General features: G+C 36.6%; 4 protein-coding genes and 1 non-coding gene across 9 annotated transcripts in view; 1 reads left to right on the forward strand and 4 right to left on the reverse strand.

Annotated features, from left to right (window-relative positions):
- The window catches only part of LOC104716742 (DEMETER-like protein 3), a 6,917-nt gene extending 2,369 nt beyond the window's left edge, over positions 1-4,548 (reverse strand). The window contains exons 1-16 of one of the 3 annotated variants that reach the window (XM_010434167.1): positions 4,418-4,507; positions 4,101-4,287; positions 3,758-3,850; positions 3,073-3,645; positions 2,844-2,987; positions 2,577-2,723; positions 2,133-2,444; positions 1,903-1,993; positions 1,394-1,817; positions 1,209-1,288; positions 1,042-1,126; positions 864-955; positions 706-774; positions 570-606; positions 397-479; positions 290-309 (exon numbers count right to left, since the gene is read on the reverse strand). In XM_010434167.1, the coding sequence (XP_010432469.1) occupies positions 290-309; positions 397-479; positions 570-606; positions 706-774; positions 864-955; positions 1,042-1,126; positions 1,209-1,288; positions 1,394-1,817; positions 1,903-1,993; positions 2,133-2,444; positions 2,577-2,723; positions 2,844-2,987; positions 3,073-3,645; positions 3,758-3,850; positions 4,101-4,263 (2,413 nt within the window). In that variant the 5' untranslated portion in view covers positions 4,264-4,287; positions 4,418-4,507. Of the gene's footprint in view, positions 1-289; positions 310-396; positions 480-569; positions 607-705; positions 775-863; positions 956-1,041; positions 1,127-1,208; positions 1,289-1,393; positions 1,818-1,902; positions 1,994-2,132; positions 2,445-2,576; positions 2,724-2,843; positions 2,988-3,072; positions 3,646-3,757; positions 3,851-4,100; positions 4,288-4,417 lie in introns of all 3 variants that reach the window. The other 2 variants (XM_010434169.2, XM_010434168.2) reach the window with 2 other exon arrangements.
- LOC104729834 (caffeoyl-CoA O-methyltransferase 1) lies at positions 5,923-7,574 on the reverse strand. Its single transcript, XM_010434171.2, has 5 exons — positions 7,368-7,574; positions 7,198-7,277; positions 6,938-7,082; positions 6,713-6,844; positions 5,923-6,425 (listed from the first exon to the last, which is right to left on the reverse strand). Exons 1-5 carry the CDS (start codon positions 7,491-7,493, stop codon positions 6,132-6,134), a joined length of 777 nt encoding a protein of 258 aa, XP_010432473.1. The 5' UTR covers positions 7,494-7,574; the 3' UTR covers positions 5,923-6,131.
- Positions 9,526-13,910, forward strand: LOC104716746 (E3 ubiquitin-protein ligase MBR2-like). 3 transcript variants are annotated; one of them, XM_010434173.2, is made up of 7 exons: positions 9,526-9,883; positions 10,465-10,555; positions 10,700-12,317; positions 12,452-12,502; positions 12,735-12,833; positions 12,909-13,052; positions 13,385-13,910. In XM_010434173.2, exons 3-7 carry the CDS (start codon positions 10,728-10,730, stop codon positions 13,514-13,516), a joined length of 2,016 nt encoding a protein of 671 aa, XP_010432475.1. In that variant the 5' UTR covers positions 9,526-9,883; positions 10,465-10,555; positions 10,700-10,727; the 3' UTR covers positions 13,517-13,910. The 3 variants fall into 3 exon arrangements, with proteins under 3 accessions (XP_010432475.1, XP_010432476.1, XP_010432474.1); XM_010434174.2 differs by having other exon boundaries at positions 10,471-10,555; positions 10,654-12,317; XM_010434172.2 differs by having other exon boundaries at positions 10,471-10,555.
- Positions 14,285-14,357, reverse strand: TRNAR-UCU. The gene has a single exon. It is a non-coding gene; the product is annotated as a tRNA-Arg (tRNA).
- On the reverse strand, positions 14,493-17,536 carry LOC104716748 (methylcrotonoyl-CoA carboxylase beta chain, mitochondrial-like). Its single transcript, XM_010434176.2, is given in 11 exon segments — positions 14,493-14,755; positions 14,864-14,920; positions 15,143-15,274; positions 15,361-15,435; positions 15,522-15,686; positions 15,766-15,785; positions 15,788-16,006; positions 16,094-16,184; positions 16,272-16,706; positions 16,976-17,095; positions 17,178-17,536. Coding segments are annotated over 11 exon segments (1,764 nt in total). The 5' UTR covers positions 17,424-17,536; the 3' UTR covers positions 14,493-14,551.

Below are 17,618 nucleotides of genomic sequence, written 5' to 3' on the forward strand. Positions count from 1 at the left end.
TCTACATTTTTCTTCAATGCATCCAAGTCAATATCAATTTCAGGAATTCTAGCATATGGCTGATAAGTATTTCTCCATGGAAAATCTTCAATGTCTACTAACTCGGGAATCTCCGGTCTTGGAGAAGAAGGAAACTCAACCAATGGCTTACAACATATATCTTGCTCGCTACATCTGGGAGAAGCACATTCCTCTATCAGATTTATATTTGATGTCATGTTAACGTCGACATCTTGAGAACATGCATGTTTAAAAGTATCAGGCTCATCATGCGTCTTCTCTTCTGGACCTTCCAGAAGAACCTTAGAACTGAACAAAAGATAGTGAAATTAACAACTTCGTTTATATAATCTAGGTGAACCAAAAAAAAGGAAAAAATAAATAAACAATGTGTACCTGACATATGCACTTGCAAAATATTTGCATTCGGACTTCATTGGACACGCATTACAGTTAGGAAGAGCCTTTGTGCAGAAAACCTATAATTGATCAAATCTAGTTGAATGAGTATTGTTTTTGATTGATTAATAATTAAATAACGTCACATAAAGGTTTTATTTTGTATGCACCTTTCCAAATGTTATCATCTGATAATGTAGTTCATATCTGTAAAAACAGTTTAGCATGAAATTAAGCAATATGTATTCATATGGTATTACAAATAATTGGCTTGTTGAGAAAAAAAAGAAAAGCATTTGAACTTACAGAGTTTCTTGAGGAAGTTTACATAGTCGTGGCCAAAGGTATTGTTGAATCGAATCCATTGAAGGGTACCTGAAACAAGGGTGATTTTATAGGTGCTAGTTGTTAGTAAATTACCATATACTATTTTTTTTAAAATCAAATTGATGAGAAAACAGAACTGGGATAGTTGATGCATTTGAATTCCATCTGGTAAAGGTTCAAGAGGAACCCAACCAAGTCTAACTGCTATACGACCAACATTTGTGTCAACCTATACACATCAAAAGCAGAAGGTTTTGATGAGTAACCAAAAATAAGTAAACTTCACGTGAAAAAATTATCAAAATCTTATTATACCGGAAATGCAGAATGTTTAATTCCTAACAGTCGTACACATTCAGCACTCTTTAGTCCTATCCCTTCAATCTCCAATAGATATCTCCTGATAAAAAAAAAATACAAAATGTTAATGATGCTTGCAAATAATGATATCAATAGAAACATAAAAACTAACATAAACATACTTCACTAGATCTGATGGAGCATCTCGGAGCCATTCAAGATCAATAGTTCCATTTTGTCTAACTTCATCTCTGAGAAATTTCTAGAGAAAATTATACAAAAAATAGATGAAAGAAATATTAGTCTTAATCTTTAAAATAATTAATGGGATTCACAAAGTTCTTGAATATTTTTTTGCTTTTCTTACCAAAATTCTTCCTGAGAGAATCTTGAATTGCCCTCGTTGTCTGATGATGTTTTGGAAAACTTTTTCGCCAGATAATCTCACATCATTCCAATTCACAGAGTCCATATGCATTTTTTGTCGAGATCCTTCTTTTGTGTATTTCTTTCTAATAGTATTCCAATCAACAATCGCATCTTCCATAATACCGGTTTTTTTGTTTTTCCTCTTTGCAGATTTCTCATGTTCTTCTACCTCTGGTATTGAGTCCTTAGATAAGGTGATGAACTGAGAATTCTTAGCATCATCGTTTCCTATATGAGTTGGTTCTTGGTCAGCAAGAATTGAGTCATTAACATCTTCCGGTTCCTCAATGTAGTATGCTAGAGGATCTAAACATTCTCTTGCATTCGCGGGAAATTTTGCAGCCACACTCATGAAAGCGTTGCTGTAAAAAATATTGTAATTAAAGCAGACATATGTTATCTCAACTGGTTTTCCAAATTTCTTAGCAGTTTAAATCGAAGTTTTACCTTGAAAGATAGTCAGAAACATTTTGAGTCAAGAAAACTCCAACCACTGAGTCAACAACCGAGCCTTTCCACTGCTTAAACTTTCTATTGCCTGTAGAGAATCATAATTGATAACATCATGAGAGGAAATCATAACAATGTACTTTACATAGTCACTTAACTTGAATTCTTTATACATTGTATTTACACTCCTAAGCTCATTCTAACAATAAAAATAACAATAATAGTACCTTGTAGAAGATGCATCCGATGAATGAAAAGATCTATATTACTAATTTTGAAGTTCTCCCTTTTTTGTTCCCACTCGGCATTTGTTTTCTTGTCAGCATGTGATTTGCTATTCACCATTAAGAGCTCCCACTCTTTAATGGTCTCTGGATCAAGTTTAACCTTTGCAGTAACAAGCTTTTTGCCAGATTCTATCAACGTTGTTGTTACCCTTCTGTTGATATTTAATCTTCTCATTTCTTTGATTAACTTAGCAATATCCTTAGTTTTTTCTCGTTCTACGGGTACATCACTAGCAGATCTCATGAGTGTGTCTACAAAAAATACACAATTGACAAAATATATATATGACACTAACGAAAATGTATATAAAATGAATGTATGATAAAAATCTTTTTAAGCAATCTCTCACAAAAAAAAAAAAAATAGAAAAAGAACTTGATTACCTTCAATGTGCAAAGGAACATCTGCTAAGGATGGGAGACCGTGATCTTTCTGATAAGTAATTTGTTGGATTAAATTCCCAACGATGTTCTTAGTAATTTTTTTGCTTTTCTTTGGGACTACACAACTAACTTGTCTCATGGGTGAGTCTGCCAAATAAAAAAAAAAGAAACACAATGATATAGTAGAAAAAACAAAAAAGTAAGCTTAAGTGTATACGTGATGGAATTTTGTAACCTTTCTGAAAAATAAAAGAAACAATTAATTACCTTTAATCTGCAAAGGAACTTCTGATATAGGTGAAACGGCATTATCTTTTTGATGATTACTTTGTAGGATTAACGGCTCAACAGTATCTTTAGTGCTGTTATTGGATTTAGAATCCATCTTTAATGCTGCATTACTAGTCGTGTCTGTAATACATAAACAGATGATAAAGTTATAATAAGCATATATGCAATCTCTAATATTAAAGGCAAACAAAAAGAAAATGATTACCTTCAATGTGCAAAGGAACATCTGCTTGAGATAAGTGCCTGGAGACTAAAGGTAGGGTCTCCTCTGGCTCTTGCAGTTCAAGAGAGAAGGCAATTGCAAACCATCTGACCAAGTTTTTCCTACGGTTAGACCTTCTTGATTGCTTTTTCCAAATAGGTAGAGGAAATGTGTAGGGAGATATCAAACAGTGGAAATCAGATCTACGAGCTGGAGTCATCCTCTTTCTCCCCTTTGGAAAAGTTGGTCCACAAATTCTCTCGAGCTCAAGACAACTAAGAAGATTAAAATTCAAAGTTCGAGCCACATTTCTTTTTTTAGGCTTCTCAGTTTTACTTCTACTTTGCTTTTGTGGAGTTGGAGGCTCGGCTATAATAACTTCATCTTCACTGGCGTTGTTGTTGTCCTTTTTCTTTCCTTTCTTCTTGGATATAGTTCTCAGTCGAGTAGTGGTGGGATTCCTTGGTTTTTTCCCCTCTTCCATGATCCGAGGTCTATGATACCTCATCTTCTTTTGCGTCTCTTTCGAATTATTTCTCTTTCTTTTTCCACTAACATGTTGTGAATCATCATCACCTTTCACCATAAAATAATTTAATATAAACTCTGAGATATATATATATATATATATAATGAACCAACCATACGATGTGTATTCTACATATGAATTCAAAATTAATGACTTTACCTTGAAAAATATCTGACTCATGACAATTTCTTTCAGGCTCTTCATCTGAAGTCTTCTTCTTCTCCTCTTTTTGGTCAGTGCTTTGTGAATTATCTTTTTACCGTCAATGAAATAATAAATACTATTATTAGTTATGCAATAATAAATCAACTGAAATTGAAACTTTGACCTAACCGGAAACTGAAACTCTACCTAAATTTAATTAACTAACTCATTGTTTAGCATCTAAATATGAAAAATTGTGTTTATCATTAAAATTTGGTCACTAATTATAAGCGAAAAGAAAGGAAAAAAAAAAAAAAACAGAAAAGAGTAATTGAGGTCGATTCTGAATTTGGTTTACCTTGTTCATGAAGCTCTTGTTTATGAAGAGGAGGATCTAATTCGAGTGGAGAAATTACAGAACCAGAGATGATATCTTGGGGTGTGTCGAGGTGCTTTCGTCTCACATAAAATTTAGTAAATAATAATTTAGGTTTTTCGGGAGTCTTTGGAACAATCTCCATCGTCGTTTTATCTTTCTCCTTCTCCTACATCAGTAAACCCCCAAAAAAAAAACTGTCACTAGAATTGGATTCTCAAACCGGCCTATAGCAATTTTTTCATTAAAAAAAAAAAAATAAATTAGGGATTAAGTTAAGTCTAAAAAGAAAAGCTTACCTACCTACCAATTGATTTATGGATGTTTCGGGGCTGAGAAAGTGGTTTAGGAGAAGGATAACAAAAAAACAAAAATCTCTAGGCTCTCTCAACAGCGCGACTCTGTTGGACGATATAGGAGGGCACGTGCTGCTCACACTTTTTCCCCTTTTTTTTCTTTTTTCTCCTCAATTTTTTCCTTTTTGATTGTTTTCTTCGGTTAAGATATTATTAAACCAATGCAAAGTGAGTGGAACATTCCGATCGGCGTTAGCAAAATCTTGGTTTAGATTGTTTTAAATCTTTTCTGTTTTTATCTTAAATCTTTGGGTAATTGTGATCTTAACAATTAAGTTCTCTGGCTTTGTATTTTTTTTGAAGAAAAAAAAAACACTAACAAATTATTTATAAAACTCTAACTTAACCTCAAACCAAAATTATTTCTTCTCGGGGTACATAAATATTCTATCAAATAAGTGATATTTCAATTAATAAATAACTAACTTAAATGTAACAAATTACCCACTGAAGTTTGTATGCAGCATTCATCGCCACAAAAGAAAAAAAAAAAATGTAAAAATCTTTAACGAATTTTATGGGGATGAATTTGTTGCTATTATTATTGGAAAAATGTTACCACGAGTGAGGTATGCGAACTATAGTATACGTATTTATAGAGAAGAATTTCAGTATTTATATAAGGTTGCAAAATTACAACAAAACCAATACATTATTACATATGTACGTATTTAGATCGAAAAGACTTCAAACACACCAAAAACTATAATGCAGCAAAGTTTCTTTCCGTTCAAGATTTTGGTCTTCAGCTAATAATTTTCTTCCCTTCCCTTTCCTTTTTAAGTATCAACTAAAACAACATTTTAACTGCGTTTGTGGCTGTGTTACGAACTCTAATATAATTTCAAAGACTACTTTGTTCGTCTTTTTTTTTTGTCAAATATTTATTTGGTAATCTAATTTCAGTTGACAAAATACCAACAACGTAACGAGTTTCAACAAATAAAGTGTATTACATGATTGGTTACAGATTTTTGTTATTTAAAATTTAAATCTATATTAGCTTCGTGTACCTGTAGTAGTAGACTTGGTGCGCTTCAAACCACTTCCGAAACACACGATATATAGATTCATGTTTTGCATTTTAATCAAATAGTAAGAAATATGTTTTTTTTCATAAAAGTAATTAAGAACTGTTTTTGCTATAGCATAAACAAAAACAGTAATCAGAAATTCATCATGTTAGGGACCTCCAGTTTTCTTCTCTAGAGGTTCCCCAAAGTTTAACATATTATATAATATGGAGTTAGTTAATCTTACATGACATTTTTGTCCTATATATATGTTCTTTATATTTATTTATTAGAAGGTCTATTTAGTAGACCTAATGATAATTAATTTCCTATGTAGTCGATTACTTCTACGTACAGCTTATGTTAGATTGTTATTGCAAAACAATTTTTTTTTAGACGTTGTATCATGGAGAAAAACAAAACGAAACAACCAAAAATAAAAAAGGTAGGTACATTATTTCTTTGTTCAAAAGAAAGCAAAACAAGGACGACAATGGAGGGAGATATATTGCTTAACAAATACATAAAACGTCCATTTTAGAGGGTTGGTGAGAAAATGCGTTTGAAAAAGTAATAGAGAACAAGGAAAGGTAACAATCCACTGCGGACAAGCTCAGGGTATGGAGGAGTACTCAAAGTCCAAATCAACTGATCCGACGGCAGATAGTGATTCCATCACCAACAGGGAGCATACAGATCTCAATCCGAGGGTCAGCAGCGAGAGCCTTGTTGAGCTCAAGAACAAAGTCTCTGTAGTAACGAACGTACTTCCTCATTGGTGCATCAGCAGGAGCCACGACCGAACCGTTCCACAGAGTGTTGTCGTAGCCAATGACTCCTCCAACTTTCACAAGGTCGATCAGACGTTTATGGTAGTTGATGTAGTTATCCTTGTCAGCATCCACAAATATAAAGTCATATGTTCCATGGTTCTTCTCCTGCACCCAACTCACACACAATCATTAATCATTATTTTTTTTTTTGGTAAGAATCATTAATCATTATTAGGTTACTCCCTTTATATTTATTTTCTTATATTCCCTCAATATCTATTTATTTTTCTTATATTATAAAGGAAACAAATTTGTAATATACAGAAATTCCCAGTAAAGTATAATAACTCATTATAAATATATATAATTATTCTTTATAACATTATCTTGACTTTTTTGGAAACGTTTAAATTGCTAGTTAAAATATATATGTCAGAAAGAAGAATGCTTACGTCAGCTACGATTTCATCAAGAACTGGAAGAGCAGGGCCTTCCCTGAAGTCGATCTTGTGAGCAACACCGGCTTTCTCAATGATCGGCAAACCCAATTCGTAGTTCTCTCTGTTAACGTCCATAGCAAGAATCTGAGGATAAAACAGAGATGAAAAATATTCAATCCCAGTTTCGACTAAAATGAAACAGAGGAGGATCGGATGAGAAGATGTATATATATTTACTTTGCCGTCTTCAGGGAGAGCAAGAGCGGTGGCGAGAAGAGAGTAACCAGTGTAAACACCGATCTCCATAGTGTTCTTGGCGTTAACGAGCTTGATGAGCATGTTCAAGAACTGTCCTTCATCTGCTGATGTTGTCATTATGTTCCTGTTTTGTATTTTATATATTCCATTGAGAATTATCAGAACGTCGATCTTGGTTTTAAAAACGTAATCGAAACAGAGGACTATTATAATATGGGTGGGTATTAGGAAAAACAAACCAGGGATGTTTTGCTGTCACTTCCCTGAGTTCCTTCATTGATTCTGGTTCCCTTGGATAAACACTTGTCTCCAATATATACTGCATGTGTTTTTTTTTTAATTTAGATTAGGTTGTTGGATTGAATCAAAACGATCAGAATTTTGGATGAAACCATTTGAGAAGAAGAACCTGGTAGAGATCGTCGCTCTGCAAGAGACTCTTGTGACCAACTTCTTGGTGTCTGAGGTTCTGAGATTGCTTCTGATCTTCTCCATTTGTAGATGTCTTGGTGGCTTCTGTTGTTGTCGTCGCCATTTCTCTCTTCTTTCTCTTCTCTGTTCTTTTCTTCTTCGGTTGAGATTGATGAGTGCTTTTGCTTGGTGAGTCACACAGATGGCATGAAAGGTTTATATAAAGAGGAAAATAATGAATCCGGATCGAACCGGATTTGTTATTTCTGGTAAAACCCGGTCCGGGGTTGGTGAAAAACTCTCCTAACACGCAATTGGTCAGTCCCTATCTTTGGTGGGTCCCCTCCACTTTGGTGCTTTCAGTTCAGACACACTTTAGGGGTAGTAATGTAATGCCTCCGCGGGGCAAATCAAATTGAGACCAAAGTGCTTAGTTATGTTTGTGTTTTTAATTTCTAAGGAAAACGTGAGTGTTGTGTACAAGTGAACTTTTATTTTTCATTTATGAGTTAGCGGTTGATGTAGACTGTCAAATTTTGTTATCTGAACTTAAACGATTACAAAAGAGTGTGACGTAATGAGAAATCACACTAGTTATAGATGAGACGTATATTAAATAATCTTAATTAAAAGTAGGTATTTTCTGTAATATATAAAAAAAAAAGGGGAGACTTGGTGAGTAGAATATAGAGGACCGAGGCGAAGGGAATAAAAAGTGGATTCAACCACTCTGCTTCGGTGTTCAAGTGTCTTGTGGTAGGTGAATATTTTGGTGGACGACTTCCTTACTAATCATCCTTAATTTCTTTCGTACAACGAAAAAAAGAAAAATAAAAATAGAAGAAAATATTGCTTGTTGATTCCTCAGAGAAAATGAAACTGATATTTGTTAAAATATTTCATTTTAGGACAATGTGATATTTTTTGGGCCAAGTTTTCAAAAGCATGGAGCTAGGTATGAACCCTCCATTTGCAAAATAAAATAAAATAGTGCATGTGCTTATGTAACATATACTATTGAACATATTGTATTTGAAAAAAAAAAAAAACACTGGATAGTTTTATGGAATGGGCGGCGAATTTTTTATTTTTGTGAAGATGCGATCCAATTCGCATATAATTGGTGATTATAGATAAAATAGTATCCTGTAAGATATTATATGGAGTTGAAGACTTAATATGTGCGTGGGATGGGCCGTCTGTATTATCAACGGACCCTAGCATCATTAAATTCTTATGGGAATCACAAATATTTTACAAGTGCATGTTGGCTAATGTGACCAATTATATCATGAGATATTTAATAATGTACTCGTTAGTTACATCTCATGTGGGTATTCTGTATTCAGCAACCGCATGTATGGTAGATACTAGATAGTAATAAAACAATGAAGTTTATATGGCCTAGGCTAGTGTTGTCATCCAAAAAAAAAGACTATGTTTTTATAACAAACAACAACAACAACAACCTAGGCTAAGTTTAATTATTTTAGATATACGATTCCGGAGAAAGAGATTGTTTAAATCCACCATAGTGAACAACAAGTCGATGGAGACTATGAACTGAAAACTTTCTTGGTAACCAAAAGCAAAAATGAATAAGACAAGACAACCCACCGGCAAGGCTACAAAACAAAGTGGGTATGGTTGAGTTGTATGTATTTTTTGTAAAGCTTAATTAAATGATGGGACACGATTATTTTTGTAAGGGTGCTGAAGGGAAGGGGGCTTTTTAGAGTTTAGAGGGGGAGGGTCTCTGTTGGACTTTAATAGCCCAAAAACAGAATACAAGTCAAGCCAATATGGGTTCCACAAAACTGCATGAGAGCTACGTGTAACTCTTTTCATAACACTACCATTTCACGTCTCAATTAAACCCTTTTTAATAAAATACTTTATATAGTAATCAAACGTCTTTTAATTTTCTTTAAACGGTCCAATTTTCACATTTATTACAAATCCCCAAAAAAGAAGTGAGAAAAATAAAACAAAGGTAAGCACCACCAGCAAATGCAAATGTATGCGGTATGTCCCTGAAAAAAAAGTCTTATACTAAAAATAAAATAATGTCTCGAATCTAATAGTAGGATTACCAAACTTGTTATAATGTAAAGTAAACAAAAGATTAATTATTAATTGTATCTATGGAAACCAAAATTTAATTACTAACATGAAAATGTTGTAAGAGATAGAGAGAGATATCATCACATCTCTTAATCCCTCTATAGTCTATTCCTCTTGTCTTCCCCTCTCATCCACCACTGCTTCTTCTTCTTAATATAATTCAATCTCTTTCCTTTATGCTCTTTTCATTCTTCATTCTCTCGGAGATTTTTTCTTTTTTGATTTCTGGGTAAAATTAAAGAGAGCAAGAAGAGACTGAGATTTTCAAGAACAACCACATCTCTGATTATTTCATACAACCGAGATATTTCATAAATAAAAACGCCTTTGCTTTTTCTTTTTACAAAACTCTAAGCTTGGAAGGAGATCTTTGATTTGGGATTTTTGCAGGTACTCAATTTCTTCAATTCTGTGTTTTACTTTCTTGTTGTTGTCTATCATACGACGATCGGTCTTGGATTGATTTCATTTTTCTGGATCGTCTTCATGTTTTTTTTTTTTTTTTTTTTTGTGTGTGTGGAGATGGTTTTGTTGATTCGTTGCGGATCGGGATTATCTTCTTTTAGGGTTTCTTTTCTTACTATTGCAACTTTGATTTCTTTAGTGAAAAAGCTGTCTTCTTTCTTGTGATGAATGATGAATGAATCAAAATGTGCAAATTCTTGGTTAGAAAAATACAGTCTTGACTACAATTGTGACGAATCTTCAACAATTGGCTTGTCTACAGTATGTGTTTGAAGATTTTTGTTGTTTGTTTTAGTATCTGTAGCTACATTCTCTCTATTCCCATCTTCCAACAAGATTTTGAGATAATGTCGCAAGGACTTTTGTTATAAATGAAGTTTGTTAGACTCTTTAAGATTCTACTCCTGAGTTGCTTAACAGCTAAAGTCATGATTTTGCAGATGCTTCAGTTGTTTGTTTCAGAAATATGATTGGATATTTCTATACTGATGGTTTACTCTCTCAAGTTTCAGAGTTTTTACCTTCTTGGAGTACCAAATAACAACATAATACGGGAGCTGCAGCTAAATAAGAGGCTGACCCTTTGAAAATCAAACGGTATACCGGGAATATGTGTTCCCTTCATGTTTTATCATCTTTACAAGCTCTCATCAATCAATCTTTGTTTCTGTTGCTTTGTTTTTGTGTGGCTTTAGGTTTCCTCAAGAACTTTATAGTTTATCACTGTTTTCTGTCCTGTAGAGTTGTTGTGTTCTGGTCAGAGGTATTAATGCAAGGGCCACGAAGCACTGGCGATTCATCTACTGGAATTAATTACGCAGATGGAGATCCCATTTGCAGCACCAATGTAGAGACTACTTCGAATAGTATGCTGGATCCAGTGGATGTTCAGTTTCCAAACAATGCTACTGCTTCAGGACGACCAACTTACCCAAGCTCTAGCTCGCATGTTGTTCAAAATCATAACTGGTGGAGTTTTGGTGAATCCAGCTCTAGATTGGGACCTTCTGATCAGGTCAATTCCATTGGTGCAAAGACAGATCGTCAGCTTCCCTCAGACGGGTATGGATTTGAGGAAGGGCAATCAGGTTCAAATGGTATGTTGTTGCCTGGAGGATCCTTCTTGCGTGGATCAAGCTCTAGTAATATGTTAGGGCATATAAATCTGGGCAAGGACATGGAAATAAATGGTAGTGGACTGCCGACTTCGGGGGTAGTTATCCGCCATAATAACGGTGAGAGTTCATTGGGAAGCTCAAGTCAAACCGCAGAGGAGAGAAGTAGTGGTCCAGGTTCTTCGTTGGGTGGCCTAGGTTCATCCTGCAAAAGAAAAGCTTTCGAAGGAGCTCCTAGCCATTCGTTTCCTAGTGAAAGTCATGGTTGCCTTTTTCAAACTGAGAATGGGGCTTGGAATCAGGGTCTTACTCAATATGATGCTTCAAGTAGCTTAAGTTTGTCTATGCCCTCGCAAAATTCTCCAAATGTTACTAATCAGTCTGGTCTGCCGGAACCAATATTTGGAACGGGTCGTGGAAGAGCAGTTGCAGAAAGTGCTTTTCCTACTACAAGAAGCACTGAAACCACATCTAGACCAGGCAGGCGGTTAAATTCCAGGCAGCCGCAGGAGTCAGTAGCATTCAGCTTCTCACAGTCTGCTAGTTATGTGCGTCAGCAACAGCAGTTACCAGCAACTTCTCCTTTTGTTGACCCTCCGGATGCAAGAACAATACTAGTTACAGGTAGCTCAAGCAGTGGTGATGGTCAGCCAAGTATGATCCACCTTCCTGCATTGACCAGAAATATACACCAATTTGCTTGGAATGCTTCTTCGAGTTCAAGAACAAACAATATGCCTGAAGAGGGATTTGGACCACCATGGGACGCGCCAAGAAACAACTCAGAGCAGCCAGTCTTTTCTACACCTGCAACTGAAACGAGAAATCCAGTGCCGGATCAGTTTCATTGGAGTTTCGCTCGTGGAAACGCTAGTACATCTGGAGATTCTCCCTTTGTTCCTCGAGCAGGATCGAGTTCAGGGATCCATGGTTTGCAGCCGAATCCCACATGGGTTTCTCCTCATAATCAATCAAGGATGTCAGAAGTTGTTCCGTGGTCTTTATTTCCTAGTACTGAATCTGAATCGGCTACAAATGGTGCTTCTCTTCCATTACTACCGACAGGGCCTTCTGTTTCTTCAAACGAACCTGCTGCGCCATCTGGATCTAGTAGTCGGAGTCATCGCTCTCGACAAAGAAGATCAGGACTGTTACTGGAAAGGCAAAGTGATCATCTCCATTTGCGCCACTTGGGAAGAAGCTTAGCTGCTGATAACGATGGAAGGAACCGGCTGATTTCAGAGGTCTGTATTATCTTTCATTGTTTCACATTATCCGTCACTGGTACAATTTTGCTAAGTATGGCATTTGTCTCATCGAAAGCCATATTTACTGATTTTTCGTGATGTCTGTTTGATACTTTCTTGTTTATGAACAGATACGGCAAGTGTTGAGTGCCATGCGAAGAGGGGAGAATTTACGGTTTGAGGTATCACAACTGATTTCAATCAATCTTTTTTAATATCAGTTAATCACATTGCATTTTCTGTCTTCGAGTGTTAGTTTTAGATTTTCAGTATGCTGAGATATGTGATCTCTGTCGACATCTAGGTTGTGTGCCTTCTTTAGATTTGGCTTTTGTATTAAACGAAATTCGTTGCAAGGTCCGTTGCACTTGGCATTTCATCTTGAATCATGATTTTCATCTGGTGATCTGATAGGATTATATGGTATTTGATCCACTGATCTACCATGGTATGGCCGAGATGCATGATAGGCATCGGGATATGCGCCTTGACGTTGACAACATGTCGTATGAGGTGTGTGTTTCATTTTTGTTTTTCCATTTTATCACAATGTACCCCATCTTTGCCAACGTCTGTTTGGGAATGTAGGAGCTATTGGCACTTGGGGAACGCATAGGAGATGTGAGCACCGGGCTAAGCGAAGAGGTGATTCTTAAAGCAATAAAACAGCGCAAATATACATCTTCCGCTGTAGAATCCCACCAGGACATGGAACCTTGCTGTGTCTGTCAGGTATGACCTGAAATGACTCTTATATTGAGAATGTGCCTTTTTCACCTGTAGTTTTGTCTAGCAATGCTCTTATGGCTGTTTGCTTGCAACAAATTAATTTGTTTATATTATACTAGATGAGGTGCGATAAGGCAAACCAAAACAGGAGTTATGTATTATTATCACATTGATAGATGCATGTATGATTTGACTATGTATTAGCGTTTTCTTTTGACATTGCACTACACCGTCCATATGTGTAAGATGGGTTAATCTTTATCTTTCCCATTTTTGTGCTGATACTCAGATTTGACTCGTAAGCTGATGTGTGAACCTTGATGTCGTTTTGACAGGAAGAGTATGCAGAAGGTGATGATCTTGGAACCCTGGCATGTGGTCATGAATTCCACACTGCCTGCGTCAAGCAATGGCTCATGCTCAAGAATCTCTGCCCAATTTGTAAGACTGTGGCTTTATCTACATAAAAGCACGGGTCCTTCATCCTCGCCCTCTTTCCCTGTCTCCTCCCTACCCATTGTGATCCTTCAAATGGAAGAAAAATAAGAAGGAGAGACCGCGAAGAGCTTCTGTTCTGTCTTACCCGCATTGTCATTAAGAGAGAGAGAGTTGCAACAAGGAAGGTCGTGTGATGAATGATCCCTCTGTGTGTGTGGAAGCATCATGTTGGATTATATAGGAGAAGAGAATAATAACTGTCATTTAACTCAATCTTCTGAATTATTGGATAATGATAAGTCATTGTTTATTATTGTCTGTCTTTACTGGAATCTCAGGGTACCATTGAAGATTCTGTATTTGAGTGTCATTTGCTCTTAGCTTTAATATTTTTGAAGTACAATTTGTTGCTTCGTTATCGTTTCGTGGGTTGTACTAAATGAACTAGATGGATTCTTTTGTTAAAGAAAAAGAGGAAAAAATGGTTGTTTAAAAAAAGAAACTAGCAATTCTACAGTTAGCGGAGGAGGAAGCAAAACTTTGGTTCTTGGTACAAGCAGACACAGTAGAAATCTATGTGGACGGATCTTGGAAGGGGACTGATCAGTATACAGGCCGAAGATGGTATTGCATTTCCCCTGAGGGGAGTCTCCCACCATGGGTGCATCTAACCTTCGTCGTAGCTTGTCATCTCTCTAAGCCTTACTCTTGGCAATGCGTTGTATGATCGGTGCAGATATTGGAAATGTTGTTTTTCTCACAGACTGTTCTAATTTGGTGAAGATGGTGTCTTCGCCAACCCTCGGTGGGGATCGAACCCACAATCGTCTGATTAGAAGTCAGACGCCTTATCCATTGGGCCACGAGCGCCTTTTTGTCAACGGAAGTAATTATATATAATTTAATTTCAAACTGACTGTAGCTTTGGACTAGACAGAGAGGGTCAACGATCAAAGTTGACCATGTTTCTCTTGAATTAATCAGATAGGTTTTGTTGCTGGCTGATATGTGAAAAGTTTTCCATTTATTTGAAAGTGGTTAATTAGTTTAAAAAGAAAAGCTGTTTACATTCTAAAGACACCAAATCGAGTATCTTCTAAAGGACGGTTTGAAGCAGCAGAGAGACAAAGTCCCAAAACCTTTCTGGTATCAGAAGGATCAATCACTCCATCATCCCAAAGCCTCGCCGTGGAGAAGTAAGGATTTGCTTCTCTCTCGTATGCATCCACCGTTTTCTTCTTGAATGCTTCTTCCTCTTCCTCTGTCCACTGCATCACACAAAAATGCAGATTCATGTCTCTCTCTCTTTCATTAACTTTTAGTGGAAAAGCAAAACAGAGTCAGAATAATCGGTTATAAGATGTTTCATTCAGTACCTTGATTTCTTGCCTCTTCTTAGTAGCCCTTTCGATTTGTGTTAAAACACCCGCAGCCTGCAATGTTTTCAAAGTCAAAGGTTAACCAAACTGAATGAAAACCAAAATTGCATCAAACAAAAGAGACAGAAGAAACTGAAACAACAACATAATTTTTTCAATAAATTTTTGGTTCATTCAGTACAACTTTGTTGACAGTTACCGTACTATTATCAAAACTAATTTGATTATAAACACTTTCCGACTCAGTTTAAACAGTTTGGTTCGGGTATGGTTTACCTGAGCGCCGCCCATGATGCCAATCCTGGCATTTGGCCACATGAACATGAAGTCTGGACTGTAAGCACGGCCACACATCGCATAGTTTCCAGCACCAAAGCTTGCACCGGTTATAATTGTAATCTTTGGTACCTGAATTTAGAGGCGAGCTTAAAGTCTCGCATATACTGTACTAATTAAAATCTCTTGGACGGACTCTTTACAAAAACTAAACATACCTTAGCACAAGATACTGCCATCACCATTTTCGCTCCAGATTTTGCAATGCCATTGGCCTCAGCTCTTGAACCCACCTATAAACAATAAAGAAGCAAGTAAGATAAGTAGAGAAACTCTTATATAGCTACATGTTAGAACACAAGACAAACACTTCAATTACCATAAAGCCTGTGATGTTTTGGAGGAAAACAAGAGGAATTTTACGTTGAGAACATAATTCAATGAAGTGAGCTCCTTTTAGTGCAGATTCATTGAACAGTATGCCATTGTTCCCGATGATTCCTACTGTCTGACCGTATATTCTAGCAAACCCCGTCACAAGCGTCTGCCAAAATAAGCTCCAGATAAGAAGCTTACAAAGGTAATATCTTGATTAAAAAAGATTAGTCTAATAGCATTCTCACAGTGCCGTATTGTTTCTTGAGTCGTCAAATTCACTCCCATCAACAATCCGAGCTATAATAGACCGGACATCAAATTGCTGCTTGTGATCTACTGGAGCAATGGAGCGAAGCTCGTTTATGTCATAGAGCGGTTCCTTGTATTCAAGATTTTTGCTTCCAAATGTTCCTTCCATCCCTTGTTTTGCAGCCATGTGCAAATTCTTGACAATGTTTCTTCCAATAGCGAGTCCATGTAGCTCGTCTGCAAGACTAGAGTAACTTCTTAAGGTCTACACTCTAAAACATGATTCTTGTCGTCATATTAAATTGCAGAAAGAGATGAATATACCTTGAGCAAAATAATCCGACACACCAGACACAGTACAGTGAACCGTGGCGCCTCCTAAATCCTCAGCTGAAACTTCCTCTCCTGTAGCAGCCTGTTCAAAAGCTTTTCATTTAGCTTTACATTCTCAAGTACCTAATTAAGACAAGAACGACCGAGAAAGTAATTTGAGAAAACCAACCTTGACAAGTGGAGGTCCTGCCAAAAATATGGTACCATTCCCTTTCACCATTACACTTTCATCAGCCATGGCAGGTATATAGGCACCGCCGGCAGTGCATGAGCCTAAAACAATGGCGATCTGTGGAATTCCATCAGACGACATAACCGACTCATTGTAGAAAACCCTTCCGAAATTCTCCTTGTCAGGGAAAACCTCAGCCTGTTTTGGAAGATAAGCACCGCCACTGTCAACAAGATATATGCAGGGGAGTCTGCACCGAGCAGCAATCTCTTGTGCCCTGAGATGTTTCTTGATAGTAATGGGATAATAAGTCCCCCCTTTTACTGTAGGATCATTTGCCATGAACATACAAAGACGGCCATGAATTGGTCCTATCCCTGTGATTATGCCGCCAGAAGGTAAAGGCTCCTCATACAGTTCGTGTCCTGCAAGCTTTAAGCATATTCATATCCGGTAAGCAAAGAATCAAACAAGTCTCAGATCAATACCAATCAATAACCATACAGAGTTTATAAACATAAAATGCTAATTCTCTTTCCAACATTGGTGCAGCGCAAATCAATCAATCAAACTCAAGATTGCAACAACATTCCCATGTTATAGTACTCAATGATGGAGCATTAATCAGCAATAAACTCAAGATTGCAAAATGTGAATTGAACCCAAACAAGAAACAAAAATTGAAATGAACAGAACAAAACCTGAGAGAGCTCCAAAAAGGAAGAACCAGGATCAAGAAGCCGATCAATCCTCTCTCTAGGCAAAAGCTTGTTTCTACTTCTGTTCCTCTTCACCGCCTCCTCTCCACCTCCAGCCAATACCTAGAAACTCCACCGAGACACACTTGTATCATTCATCTGCAAACAATCAAGACACCAAAATCGAAAAATAAGCTGGTTCAACCTTTTTGATGTGGGAACGAAGCTCCGATAAGATCCCTTCCATGGCGATCGAGTTACTAGAAAAAGCTTCCGAATTTCTATCCACTCCGTCCGGGAGAACGCCCACGCAGAAACCCTTTTGAAGTCGCCGGAAAATTCGAAAAGGATCGGGGCGAGAATCGGTTCCTGGTCGCATCCGCCATTGTTGAATATTACTAGTAAGCTCTTCCGAAGTTGATACTGCTCTTCTACTCAAAATCCTTAACATTTTTGTCTTCTTCTCAATACCAATTTCTGATTTCACTTATGACATTTATACACACTGTTTCTGACTACTTTGGTTGTGTGTAATTCATATCCTAAATACAAAACCAAAAGAGGAGATAAGATCAAGGCAACCCAAAATAAAATAAAAATAAAAACTTTTTTTATAAATCATTGTCGTCTCATCATCATCGCGTAG

The sequence above is a fragment of the Camelina sativa genome, chromosome 10 (assembly GCF_000633955.1).
Source record: "Camelina sativa cultivar DH55 chromosome 10, Cs, whole genome shotgun sequence".
NCBI lineage: Eukaryota > Viridiplantae > Streptophyta > Magnoliopsida > Brassicales > Brassicaceae > Camelina > Camelina sativa.